General features: G+C 33.6%; 1 protein-coding gene across 1 annotated transcript; it reads right to left on the bottom strand.

The window, feature by feature from the left end:
- Positions 1–412: 412 nt before the first annotated feature.
- On the bottom strand, positions 413–6,071 carry LOC117329863 (RNA polymerase-associated protein LEO1-like). Its single transcript, XM_033888054.1, has 6 exons — positions 5,445–6,071; positions 4,962–5,044; positions 4,512–4,561; positions 4,146–4,241; positions 1,925–1,985; positions 413–1,222 (listed from the first exon to the last, which is right to left on the bottom strand). The coding sequence occupies exons 1-6, from the start codon at positions 6,037–6,039 to the stop codon at positions 947–949; spliced, it is 1,161 nt and encodes a 386-aa protein (XP_033743945.1). The 5' UTR covers positions 6,040–6,071; the 3' UTR covers positions 413–946.
- Between the last annotated feature and the right edge of the window lie 7,386 nt (positions 6,072–13,457).

The following is a 13,457-nucleotide window of genomic DNA, read 5'->3' as shown; positions in this document are numbered from 1 at the left end:
GTAAAGATCGCAATCAAATCAACAGTGAACATTTTTTATCTTCAATACCAAATTAAACAATAACTGAAATTCAAAAAAACAAATCTCTCAGTCTTCAAAAGATATCAAACATTGCATTGTTTTGCATCGAAGGGTATAAATATCCAAATAGCCTTAGGCTTAAACATGAAATGTAGTAAGTTGAAAATAACATGGCATCATACTAATATTGAATGCAATATTGCATTAAATAAACGCATACAATGTAACATTTCACATTTTCCTCTGCACTATATCTGAGATTTGTTATCATTGAGAGTTCTCTAATACTTCCATAGTACTATGTAAAAGGTCAGGATTTCTTATTCCAATATATGACCTTGATGACATTGATTATATATATTTAAAATCATCCATACAAATGAAACAGGTCCTAATTTTATCTTTTTTAATGAAAAATAGTGGTAACAAACATTCGCTTGTATATCTTGCATTGCCACTTAAATGTCAAACACAGGTATTTCCCTGGATCAAATTAAGATGAGTTATTTTGGAGAGTGAATGGAATTATCATTAAGAAACAGAAGAAGCCTTAGAATAAACATTGAGGATTTTGCCACAAAGGCAAAGACTGACGGTGATGGAGACATAAGGATTCAAGCTAAATGTTCAAAGGGAATTCGCAAGAAAATTATTTATATTTTGTGAGGAGAAAATTGTATGTACTAAATGTCTAACTCATTCAGAGCACCAATTAACATTTGCTGATATAAGTACATATACAGTGCATCATTGGATGCAAAACAAATGTACGTAGATAATTCTATCCTAGGTTCTTCCAAGAAATGGAATTAATTCAACCGAGTCATTTCGTCGTCACAAGTAAATAAAAGTAAAGTAAAACACCAAAAACGGCACACTCTTCATTATTGGAATCAAAACATTTCTTGACGAACATAACATAGATTTAGTTCCGCAAAGAAGATGCTTGCAAAAGCTTCATCTTTTTTTTCTGATGCTGCTGTGTCAGGCTCCAAACGTAATACTTAATACACTTCCAGCCTCTTTTTTCGAACATTGTTTTCACATAAGTGTTTTTCCTTGTCCCTAATAAAACATCATTTTTTGTTGGAGGCTTATTTGATGTAATACATGGATGAAATATGCGCTTAAGGATTTCAGTGTCAGCTTTGGTCCAGGGCACCCTGTTTTTTTTTCTTTCTTTCTTTTTCCAGTGAAGGCTCTGAAATTAAAACAAAATATACATCGGTATATGAAAATATGCATTTGCTGATCTATTGCGGGGTCATAAAAATACATTTTATACCACAATATGTGGGTGTTATTCAATTCTCAGTGTATCAAATAATTACTTAATGCAACTGTTGAATAAGTATATAAGTACATTTTGTATACATATTGCACAAATAAATTTTAATGGTAAAATGAGCAAGAAGTCCATCGGTTACAGTCAATTATTAAATAACTTATTGCTACTGAATGGTTTCAAAATTTTGGTGAAAGTGATCATACTATATTTGTTTTATGAAAAATACAAAGACTCAAATATTATTGACCCAGGTGCCATGTTTAATGGAGTCATTAGTCAAGGGAACCATCATAAAGGTCAAATAGGACTGCTGGTCACCTTAAACACAAGTTAATGTAACGTACGCCAGGTTTTGTAGTTGAATGAAAGCCGGAATACCCGGAGTGAAAACACCGATCGCGACCTACATTCAGTATCTGGCAACTAACTGCCCCAAATAATCTTAAACATGAAACCTAGAGGTTAAGGGCATTAAGTTGTTGTGATCTGGATTTAGTGGCTGAATACAGGGTTTCTGTAGTGTAGGGGGATACAAACTTTGAAGGTATTTGGTTGCATTAGACAGTAAGTCGATATAAACAGGGGTTCGTAAGACAGGTTTGACTCAATTGATACCTTTCTTTTCTTGGTGATGGTCAATGCACTGGAATCATTGTGGTCACTTGCATCTGTCTCACTGAAATGTATTAAAACTGTTTTTGTTTAAGAAGAAACAAGTTGTAATGTTTCTATAGCATGGAATTGATCTTATTTTTTCAATAATGAAGGGTTAGACAGGGAAGAACATGTGCAGTATGCAGTATGCCATATAGCGACTTTGATTCTTATAACAATGACAAATTGTTGTGTTCATCCAATATTATAGTATCAGTAACCTCACCAAGTTTCGATTCAAATGGATGGCAATAACACTGTTTAAAGTAGACTTTAATTTACGCAAATACTGATGTGGCCGTTGTTGCTGTCACCGTCGTAAAAGTAACACGGTGACCTTATGTTTCACTTTCCGCGACTATTGTCGAAGGCGAGACCAAAATCATAATAGGATGTGCATGTTTTTATATCATTTATATTAGGATATCAATAAAATACTGAATGAGAAAATATTTACATTTTCTGAACAAATGTCTACATTGCTAAAGCTATGCCTTATACAAGAAACTGCCATGTTCATGTTGTGACTATACAGGAACATGAAAATATGATGGGTTCAGACTACATTCCTAACCTAAAACATTTGAAAGAAATGGTATTTTCAAAAACAAATAATACTGTCAGTATTACTTAGATGTGCAGCATAATCATAACATGCTAATTAAATCACAGATCATCTGGATAACAGCTGCCTTCTAATGATTTGATTAAGATTCAAAATGTATATCTTTACTTATTCTAGCTAACTGCTTAACAATTCAAATACATAATAATATCTTAATTACTTCCACACCAGGACCAAATTGTTTTCATTCAATGTGTAGTTAATATCTCAGTTTTAGTATATGCTACTTGTATATATGTACCTTGTATCACAAAGATTTTTAAATGTTTGATGATCCTGTTTTGGTGTTGAAATTACAAATACATGAATTGGCTTTATAGTCCACAAATACTATCATAACATTATCCATTCTCCAGTCCATGTTATGTTCAGATAGATCAAACAAAGTTAAAATAACAGCAAAGAAGTAATTGTGTAGAATATCCCACTGAACCTTTCAGAAGAGCAAAATTGCTTGCAGCACAACATTTCAGAAAAATTATAAAACAAAATGAAATTTGATCCACATATCTGTAGATCCAATACATCCATGTTCTTATCACCACAGAAGGCAAGGATTTCACTAAATTGAAAATCATTTCCAAAACAAGCAAATCCACCAGAAGGAAACTCCATATCTCAATCTAAAACTTGTTCTAGATTCCACTTAATCATATTAATTTCAAACATTTTAATGACAATTTGCAAACATTTCAATGACAATGATTTCAATAATTTTGTTCCCCATAAATTCAGAGAGAAATTAAAATATTTCATATCAGATTAAAGAATCCACATCAGGCCTGACCTGATTTTTCAACCAATCTTGGTAAGAGTAAGCTTGATTTTCTTCACAAATTTGACAGAAAAAATAGGTTGTAGATGAGAGAATGCTTGATAATCTGATATTTCTCACAAACTTGACAGAGAGAAAGTTTAAGGTAATATTCCTCACAAACTTGACAGAGAGAAAGTTTAAGGTAATATTCCTCACAAACTTGACAGAGAGAAAGTTTAAGGTAATATTCCTCACAAACTTGACAGACAGAAAGTTTAAGGTAATATTCCTCACAAACTTGCCAGACAGAAAGTTTAAGGTAATACAAAAAAAAATGTAGTCCTCACAAACTTGTCAGAGAGAAAGTTCTAAGGTAATATTAATATTCCTCACAAACTTGCCAGAGAGAAAGTTTAAGGTAATATTCCTCACAAACTTGCCAGAGAGAAATCTTGATATTCATCATAAAGTTGACATTTTGATTCTTGATCCTGACAGGAAAAATGTGTTTCACAGTTTGAGATATAAATTGGTCAAGGAAACGAATACAGCATCTTAAATTTGAATTGTGTAAAATATCTATTGAAATGCATGAAGCCAAAATTTTACACAAAAATTTGAAGTCTAAAACTGCACTTGACAATTATTAACAACATGAATGCAAGTTATTTGCAGGAGTTTATGAAATCTCTGACAAATAATTATGCTGATTGTGTAAATGGTATAAACATCCATTTGTAATTTTATGTGACCATTTCATGCAAGGTTTACATATTTTTGTTCATTGCATGTATACATACCCATCATCAAGTCTATCAGGCTTCTGTGGCTTATAAGAAGGGTCTCTGCTGTCAGAATCATAGTCATGAACACTACTATCACTGTCTTTATGTGAGCTACAAAATAAATGTATTTGTATATAACATCAAAAGAATTTTTGTTTTAAAAATAAGTTTGGTGCATGGTTTGATATCATGTGCGAAATCATTCAATCATTGATATTTTTTGTTAAAGCTGCATGCACAATTATATAATCATTAAAATCCCAGCGCAAATCACATGTACCCGTGATGTGACCTTGAACTTTGACCATGTAAATCAACGGGAACCTTCTTCTGTTAATACATTCATAACATGTGATGCACACCCATAAACAATATACTCACTCATTGGTTTGCCATCTCTTTAAGATTCTGGTCTTTCTCAGACTAACACTCTGTAATGCACATAATAACAAATCATAAAATATCCATTAATCGGTTATTCGGGTTAACTAGGTTATATGTTAAAGGCACTTTAAATGTGGTATTTTAAATGGGGTACACTTACACTATACATACAATTTATATGGCAATATCACTGGGATATTGTGATTTTATAAAGGAACTAGTAGAAAATCCTATCTTTACTTCTAAATGTAGGTATGTGTTTTATCCAGTATCTATGGTAAGCATCTGCAGTGCTACACAATGGATGATAAAAGACTCAAGTGTTAATCATATATGTAAATGTGAACAGCTGTGACCTAGGCAGGGAGTAATTAAACTTTTTACGGGAAAAGCTGTACTGGATTAAATTCATTTCTTTTCAAGTCATGGAGACAACTTAATACATACCAATATGGGCCAAATCAGCGAGCAGTTGCTGTCCTCGCTGCAAGAATCCATTACTTGCTCCAGATCCGGCTTTTCTTTAACAGCTGTGTGAAAGAAGAATAATGTAACATTCATCATAGCATCAAACTACTAGAAATGATATGTACATAATTGGAATAATTGAATAATTTAAATGTAACCGCAAATAATTAAATATTTTCTTTAAGCATAAAATGATGTCATTTTTTCCAACATGCAGATGAGATTGTGAGCACCAAATGAAAGTCTTTTAAAAGAAATTCTTTCTTGAATAACTTCCAAAAACATTGCTGACCAAAACTGCAAGTTAGCTTTCCCTAAGTACAATAATAAAACAATATCCTGTAGGGTATCTTAACTTTAATACATATCTGATAGATAAAACATGTATAATTTTACCAAACTACCAACCCTACCCTATCCACACCCTTTACCAGTAGTATAAGTAATGAAAAAGATACCAACCACTAAAGGCTTCTCTGTTTTCCTTCAGCATGACCATGTTTCCATCATATCTGAAACTCATGTTTCCATCATGACCATCTGTTAGTGTTATGCTTTCTAGTTCATCATCTGATCTCCATTCTAGTTCATCATTTGATATTCTTTCTAGTTCATCATCTGATCTCCATTCTAGTTCATCATTTGATATTCTTTCTAGTTCATCATCTGATCTCCTTTCTAGTTCATCATCTGATCTCCATTCTAGTTCATCATCTGCTAACTCTCCATCCTCCACCAACATCTCTTGGTCATCGTCCTTCATCTGTCCATCCATCACAATCTTCTCTTGGTCATCATCCATCATCTGTCCATCCTTCACAATCTTCTCTTGGTCATCATCCATCATCTTTCCATCCTTCACAATCTTCTCTTGGTCATCATCCATCATCTGTCCATCCTTCACAATCTTCTCTTGGTCATCGTCCTTCATCTGTCCATCCTTCACAATCTTCTCTTGGTCATCGTCAATCATCTGTCCAGCCTTCACAATCTTCTCTTGGTCATCATCAATCATCTGTCCATCATCCACTATCTTCTCTTGGTCATCTTCCTTCATCTGTCCATCCTTCACAATCTTCTCTTTGTCATCATCCATCATCTGTCCATCCTTCACAATCTTCTCTTGGTCATCATCCACCATTTGTCCATCCTTCACAATCTTCTCTTGGTCATCATCTATCTTCTGTCCATCCTTCACAATCTTCTCGTGGTCATCATCCATCATCTGTCCATCCTTCACAATCTTCTCTTGGTCATCATCCATCATCTGTCCATCCTTCACTATCTTCTCTTGGTCATCGTCCTTCATCTGTCCATCCTTCACTATCTTCTCTTGGTCATCGTCCTTCATCTGTCCATCCTCCAATATCTTCTCTTGGTCATCATCTACCTTGCTATTCTCTTCAAGCCTTTCTTGTTCATCAATGTTATCATCTACTATCTCTTCTTGTCCATCAGCATGTCCTGTCATTCCACTGCCTTTCTGTAGATATGAATTGGTAGCATTTTTTAAAGACATGGATGTGCGGAAAATACATAAATGGAAAATGCATGTATATATCAGGCCAGTAACCACTATATTAAACTAACAATCACCTTTTCAATTACATTCAAACAACCTTTTTTTAAAACCATAACAGGACGTAGGGTGCTCTATGTACATTTTAACAGGAACCTGGACATTATTGTCAAAAGAATAATATTTTTTTGCCTTATTAGTGTGTTCAGACTCTTCATAAAATATTCACTAATATTAGTTGCAGTTTTGTAACACATATTTATTAAGGCTGTTATGATATACTTATGCCATGATACTACAATGTATATACCACGATATCTACTCGCGATAAAAATTTTAAATGAGTCACCATATTTGATGGCATCGGCGACGCATATTATTTTGGTATATTGACAGGGATTTGCAGTCTGGAAAAAAGGTGTTTGAGGGAATTTAGTTTCACCCCCGCCAAGTTTCATATCACTATACATGTACTTATTGTACAAGGACGCATGTTTGTTACTTGACGGCATTTATCACGAGAGCCTATCAAATTTTACATTACATGAAATATTATTTCCGGCAAAAATTGGATCCATACTAAAAAATGGACCAGATCAGACCAAACTGACTCAAACAAAAATACCGAAAAATGAAAAGTGTACCAAACCTAAGAAATTTATCATAGTTTTCGGTGCACCGCAGTGTATTTTTACAGCCCTAATTTTTATTGTCCCATTCTTCTATCTGTGAAAGTGCATACATAAATGGAAATCACATGTATAAATACCAATGCGTGGGAGCAGAGCTATATACAGTGATTTTTGGTGCATACAATGTCACTTTTAAACTCATTCAGAAAATCAAAATGCGATACTCTTACTAAATAAATATACAAAACATTCAAATTCATGGTGTTGCCAAGTATTACCTTATAAATGCATGGACAATTTTTATAAAAACTAACCTTTGACTTTGTTGCTTCCAAATCATCAAAAAATTTCCTTTTATTTCTACCTTTCAGTTTGTCTGTTAAAATATAATTGATTCTCATAACATCACATGGGAATATAAAAAACAAAACAAGTAAAACATCTCATTCTGGAAAGGTCAATTAAGTTAAGCTCTTACATTAAGGCTTCAAACAGAATTTAAGGAGTTTTCAAAATATTGTCAACCAAATTCAAGCACCATTTTGTACTTATAAATGCTATACAATTACATCATCACTTGAATAGTAAAGCTTGAAATGTTTCTATATCGAGAGATATTTTTAAGGAATTATTGTGATAGTAATTAACTGTCATGCAATCTGTATAAATTACATGTTTACCTCATGTTTTTGTAATGTTATTTCTTAATTTTATTTTTATTTTTTTCAAAGAAAAAGCAATATGGATAAATACTACATAACAAAGCATAACAAGATTTTCAATTATCTTTAAGGGTTTTTTCAAGACTTTCATTAATGTTCAAGAATTTTCCAAGATCTGCACCCGCCTTACTCTTTGATTTATGAAAACAGATTAATTTATAACAAATTAATACCTAGTGATTTCCTCAGCTGTTCATCACTGACTGTATATTTCCAATTAGATTTGTTGAGGGTTATGCTGTAAAATAAAACAATAAGTCCATGAGCTTTAGCAGTCTACTGATTTTGAAATTATTCTGTTAATTTGAACCTTTTGGTCAAATCCATCAGCCCATATAGGGCCTATGCTTTCCTAACATAAACTATAGCAATTTTTCTCACAAATTCAAGATGTTAACTGTACTCTAAAACAAAATGATGAAACAAACGAAAACCTGCAAGAGTAAACAAGAGTTACGCGTAATTATATGTCTCACCTTTCCTGCTTTGTCAATAAATCACAGATAGCTATATGTGATAGGTGTTAAGCATGATTGTATCAGCTATATATAACCTCATCAAGTCTCAATTCAACAGGAGGGCTACAACAATGAATATTAAAAATGTTTTCTGCATTCGTTCTAAGGCAATTTAAAAAAGGGTCACTTCAGACTTCAAAACTAATAACTATAAAAAGGAATGCGATAACGTACTTATATTCATCTTCATCATAGAAGTAGCCTTTTCCCTCCGAGGCATATCCTGGCCACCACACTCCCTTGTCAAGCTTCACAAATATACAGGATCCATCTGAAATAAAAAAAAGAATGATACTCAGAAGGAGTTTGAAATGTGTATTTCAAGATGGCGACTGTAGTGCACTGGTAGAACTTGAGAAGAAGTTAAAAATGTGAAAAGTTTACAGGCGGTGTACGGCGGACAATAACAAAAATAAATAAGTAAACTATATAGTTATATAAAAATTATGTCTTCACTCTATTCCACATAAATGAAAAATCAAGATTAGTAAATGTATGACTGGTACCTTTAGGCTGATTTGATTCAGATTGTTTTCTGTAAGGCTTGGGTTTTTTTTTGCTTCGTCCCATGTTCTGTGAGTAAAGAAAATACAAGTATTAAATGTATGCATACTTGTCTACATTGTATTATCATAGATCTATACAAGAGGTGAAAGGGGACAAGAAATTTTGGCATTAATACACGTCGTAATCTCTAGTCATAATACCATAGGTACATATACTGTGGTTATTTCTAGGGGTGCGACAGTTAATTTGGTTTAAAACCAATAAACCACAGTTTAATGTTGTCGGTTCGGTTTTCAGTTTGTATACTTATATTTTGGTTTGATTCTAAAAATTACTCAATGTCATTTATGCTAGTCTTGGTCAATCAGACGCTTGTAATGTCTGCATAGTTACGTAATTATCAAGCGTCTAGCTGACTGCGACTTATACAATGGTGGTGAATATGAAGCTTATGTCAGAAGCGTGGCATTATTTCCAATTAAACCTGGACCTGACAACAAAATGGGAAATCTACAGCGTATTTAACATACATACATGTGCAGAAACTTATTTAAGTTTTATACAACGTCAAGCCACTGCACTACATCTACTGTCATATGTAATCCTATCTAAAATGGAAACGTGGTGCACTTTAAGTCATTCTTAAGTCGATCTTTGGAACGAAACAAAATATTCCTTTATATCCAGTCAGGTTAGTCAGTTCTGCAGTTGCGTTTAGATTGAAAAACAAATAAGAAGCATCTTCACTGTGACCAGGTCTATATCTGTGTTTATTAAAACTGATTTATTGCCCTATTTTGTTGTAGAACAGCTGGGTTTTCATCAGACGATACATGAACTTGAGCCTCGATATACAATTCTCTATCGTAAACATTTTTCCCGAAAATGTAATTCCAAAGTTATATATATAATGAACAATGAAAATCTATGCTGAAGCTTGCCATTTGATAGGTACACGTGATGGACTGAAAAATACTTATGTATGAATCACTATGTTGGTTGATATATATCACTGCCTCACAGTTACATGTAATTTATTTATTGAAAATGAGCCTATGGAATTTTAAAACTAATATTCATGTGGTATTGCATATTGGTGCCCACCAACGGCATTGTGATATCTTGAAAATTTTTAGACTATAATTACGGCCTCTTGGAAATCATGAATATTAAGCAATCATGCACGATCCGACATTCTTTTACAACTTCAAATGCCAGGAAAAAATACTTGTCCAAGTCTCTAATGGCATGGTATTGTTTCAATTTGCGTATTTAGATCATCCTCTAACAATGAGTAACATGTAAAAATCTAGGCAAATGGAATAAAATTTCTTGTTCTTGTCAGTAATCAAGTGGCAAATCCTCATCCCAAGTCAAGTTCAGGGGTCGACATTAACGCTTGTCCGATTGTCCGGTACCAGACGAAATTGATGTCGGACAAGTGAAATCATTAAAGTACTTGTCCGACGGGACAAGTAACAAATCTGTCATTGTGTTTTATTTATGTTATATTCTGAAGTCAAAACTGATTCAATACTCACTGTAAAATGAGTAAAAACTCCTTTAAATTGTGTTAACCATCGAACGGAAGTGAGTTGCATGCTTATTAAAGCTTCATTCGGAACTACATAGAAATGATGGCAGACTTCCGAGGGCTCTCGAAAACATGTAATCGGTATCACTAGTATGTTTGAAATGCATGCGAATGCTGTACATGTGAGAGCATTGATACTATGACAGATACCGTCTGCTGGAATCGTAATAAAAATGAATCAGTTTTGATATAATTAAGGAGGCTACAGATGAAGCAGACTACCGTGCCCTAGAAAACGGTGACATGTTTTAATGTTTTTACAGTAGTAAGTTTGTTTAATAAGTTTAGTCGAACAGTTCTTCATGAAAGTTAATTATTTTAAAGTACTTCATTCATCTGCTTTTAGGTAAAAAAAGGATGGTTTAGTAAAACTTAATAACTTGTAATAATGCTTTCTAGCTGTTTTATTGTTGTTAGTAATTATTATGAGTCAAAATTATGGCTTGCAGTGCTTACCTCTACACTATAATAAATCATCTCGCTGTTTACACATAACAGATGGAAAGTGGAAACACATGTAGGACAAGTGATTATTTCATTCGGACAAGTGAATTTATCTTATCACTTGTCCGAAGGGACAAGTGCAGAAAAAAGTTAATGTCGACCCCTGAAGTTTATTTAAAAAAAAATGTATAATAAAAATATATACCATCATCTTATAAATTTTGCATAAATACACACCATGGTATTATGTTATCTAACATGTTACATATATTTAATACCATATTGATATCACAAGATTTCTCTTTAAATGTAAAATTTAATTAGTTAGCCCTGTTGTAACAGGAGAGGAAAAATGTACGGCTAGACCGGGTTCAAACCCGGGACCTTCAGAACTCTAGACGGACGCTCAACCAATTGAGCTATCTGGTCGCCGACTATCAACCCGGTCTAGAGCCGCTACACTGTTATCAGATAAATTTAAACCTTTTGTTTTTTAATACTAATCATTGAGCCACTCGTTAATTATGTAACAATGCCTACAGTAGTACATTATCAGGTCGGGGGAAAACCACAAATTTGCGTGTAATACGCCAATTGGCCTATTATACGCCAAATTCAGGCACAGGTGCCCGACTCGTTTTATAAAATAATAACATATACAGTACATATAAATGAGACTTATATGTACTCTATATGTTATTATTTTATAAAACGAGTCAGGCACCTGTGATTCATGTATGGATTTGTTACTAAAAATAGCTCAAATCAATTTAAACTCACCTTTTTCATTTTTTTTTTATCAAAGTCGCATTAATTTATGACAAAATAAATAATATTTTGCTGAAAGATGTTTAATTGAAGCATTGGCTACTTAGAAACTTGATGTAATAATCGCCGCCGTACTAACACTCGTAACAAATCCATACCCCAATTAGCGTATAATAGGCCAGTTGGCGTATTATACGCAAATTTGTGGTTTTCCCCGACCTGATTATTACACTTTTATACAGCGCTAGCTTTCAGGATCTGAGGACATTGCATTTATATTAGTAGAATCTACTGTACCTGATTAACTATTTACTAACCCTAGCCCATAGGTCAAGGCAAGATATATTTCATCGCTGCTGGTACAAAAATCTGCATTTCCGTCATTCCGTAAACAATGTGAAATAGTTTGTGATCTTGTAAAGACAGCATTACAATTCGAAAGTCAATATGCTGTTTAAATGTTATCAAAAATCCATTTTGGTATTCACTCAAAGAAAATTCATCGGCAAATGATTTTGCAACATCAATTCCGTCAGTGTCAAAGAATGTCTTACATTTAATACTTTCATTTGATGTTTTCCTCATAAATCGGAGAGAAATAACGTACCTTGCTTGTTCTGCTTTCCTCGCAATACCCTAGCCTGCTCAGGACTCCGCCGAATATTTTCGCGCCAAAATCATGACGTGTTAATGCTACAACTTAGAAGCATTCCGAGTAGAAATTTCCCATGATTCCTACACCTCCATTTCATGGTCGTGTGATAATATGAGAGTGTTGAAATGGTCTAAAAATAGCATTTTTCTACTTTCAGTTTTTTATTAAAGATTCGCTCACGCTGATTACGAATATATGGGTGAGCGATTTGTGGGGAACGACGGGAATCCCCATAAGCACCGTTTTTCCCCACAATGTTGGTCTAAAACACAACAATATTCCCCATAAGCTGTCTAGCTCGGGTGCTCTCTCTCTCTCTCTCTCTCTCTCTCTCTCTCTCTCTCTCTCTCTCTCTCTCAAAAATATGTAAATAACTCATCTTGTAAAAATGTATGTTGTAAAATTATACATGGAAAGGGCTTAAGTTTGATAACTTGTGCCCAATTCCCTTGCATATACATTTTTGTAATAAGATACATTTAGACATGTTATTATGACCTTTGAAAAACAATACCATGATGACTGCCATTTTCTCAAAATTAAAATCACACACATCAGAGATCAACTTAAACTGTATAGTTCGTGGGTGACTTAATTTCTATTTATTCTCGGTCATTAAATATAACATGATACTAGAATCAGAAGGGATATTTATATACACATTATGGTATAGAAGTCTTTAGTTGTGCGAAAATAATTAACCACGAACTAATACCGAGTAGGAAAATTAACGACGGACACATGGACGGACAAATAACGATTGTTTACCAACTGAAGAACGGACGAACATGGACGATTTGAATTGACCATTCTCAGATTTTGGCGAGAAAGTACACTTTAGATGAGAATAGGAGGAAGAGAATAAAACAGAAGAGATAAAGGAAGAGGCGAGATAAAAGAGGAGACGTTATAAAGGAGGAGACGAGACGAAGGAGAAAATAATATGATAAAGAAGATGAGGTAAAGCAGTGGACGAGATAAAGGAGACAAAATAAAGAATGAGATGAGATAAAGGAGAAAGTAATATAAAAGGGGAGACGAGATAAAAATGGAGACGACCTAAAGAAGGAGATGAAGACGAGTAGACGAGCTTAGAAAAAAAGGGGAAATGACATA

This window comes from Pecten maximus, chromosome 6 (genome assembly GCF_902652985.1).
Source record: "Pecten maximus chromosome 6, xPecMax1.1, whole genome shotgun sequence".
Taxonomy (NCBI): Eukaryota; Metazoa; Mollusca; class Bivalvia; order Pectinida; family Pectinidae; genus Pecten; species Pecten maximus.
This window is presented reverse-complemented; position numbering and strand designations above follow the sequence as displayed.

Bases quoted from the DNA above. Each gene is read 5' to 3' on its own strand.
- LOC117329863 (XM_033888054.1), bottom strand. From the start codon at position 6,039: ATGAAGGAAGATGACCAAGAGAAGATAGTGGATGATGGACAGATGATT. The intron at 1,986-4,145 runs GTATGTATACAT...AATACATTTCAG, and splicing joins CCTGATAGACTTGATGATGG to TGAGACAGATGCAAGTGACC. The intron at 1,223-1,924 runs GTATCAATTGAG...TTTTAATTTCAG, and splicing joins CCATCACCAAGAAAAGAAAG to AGCCTTCACTGGAAAAAGAA.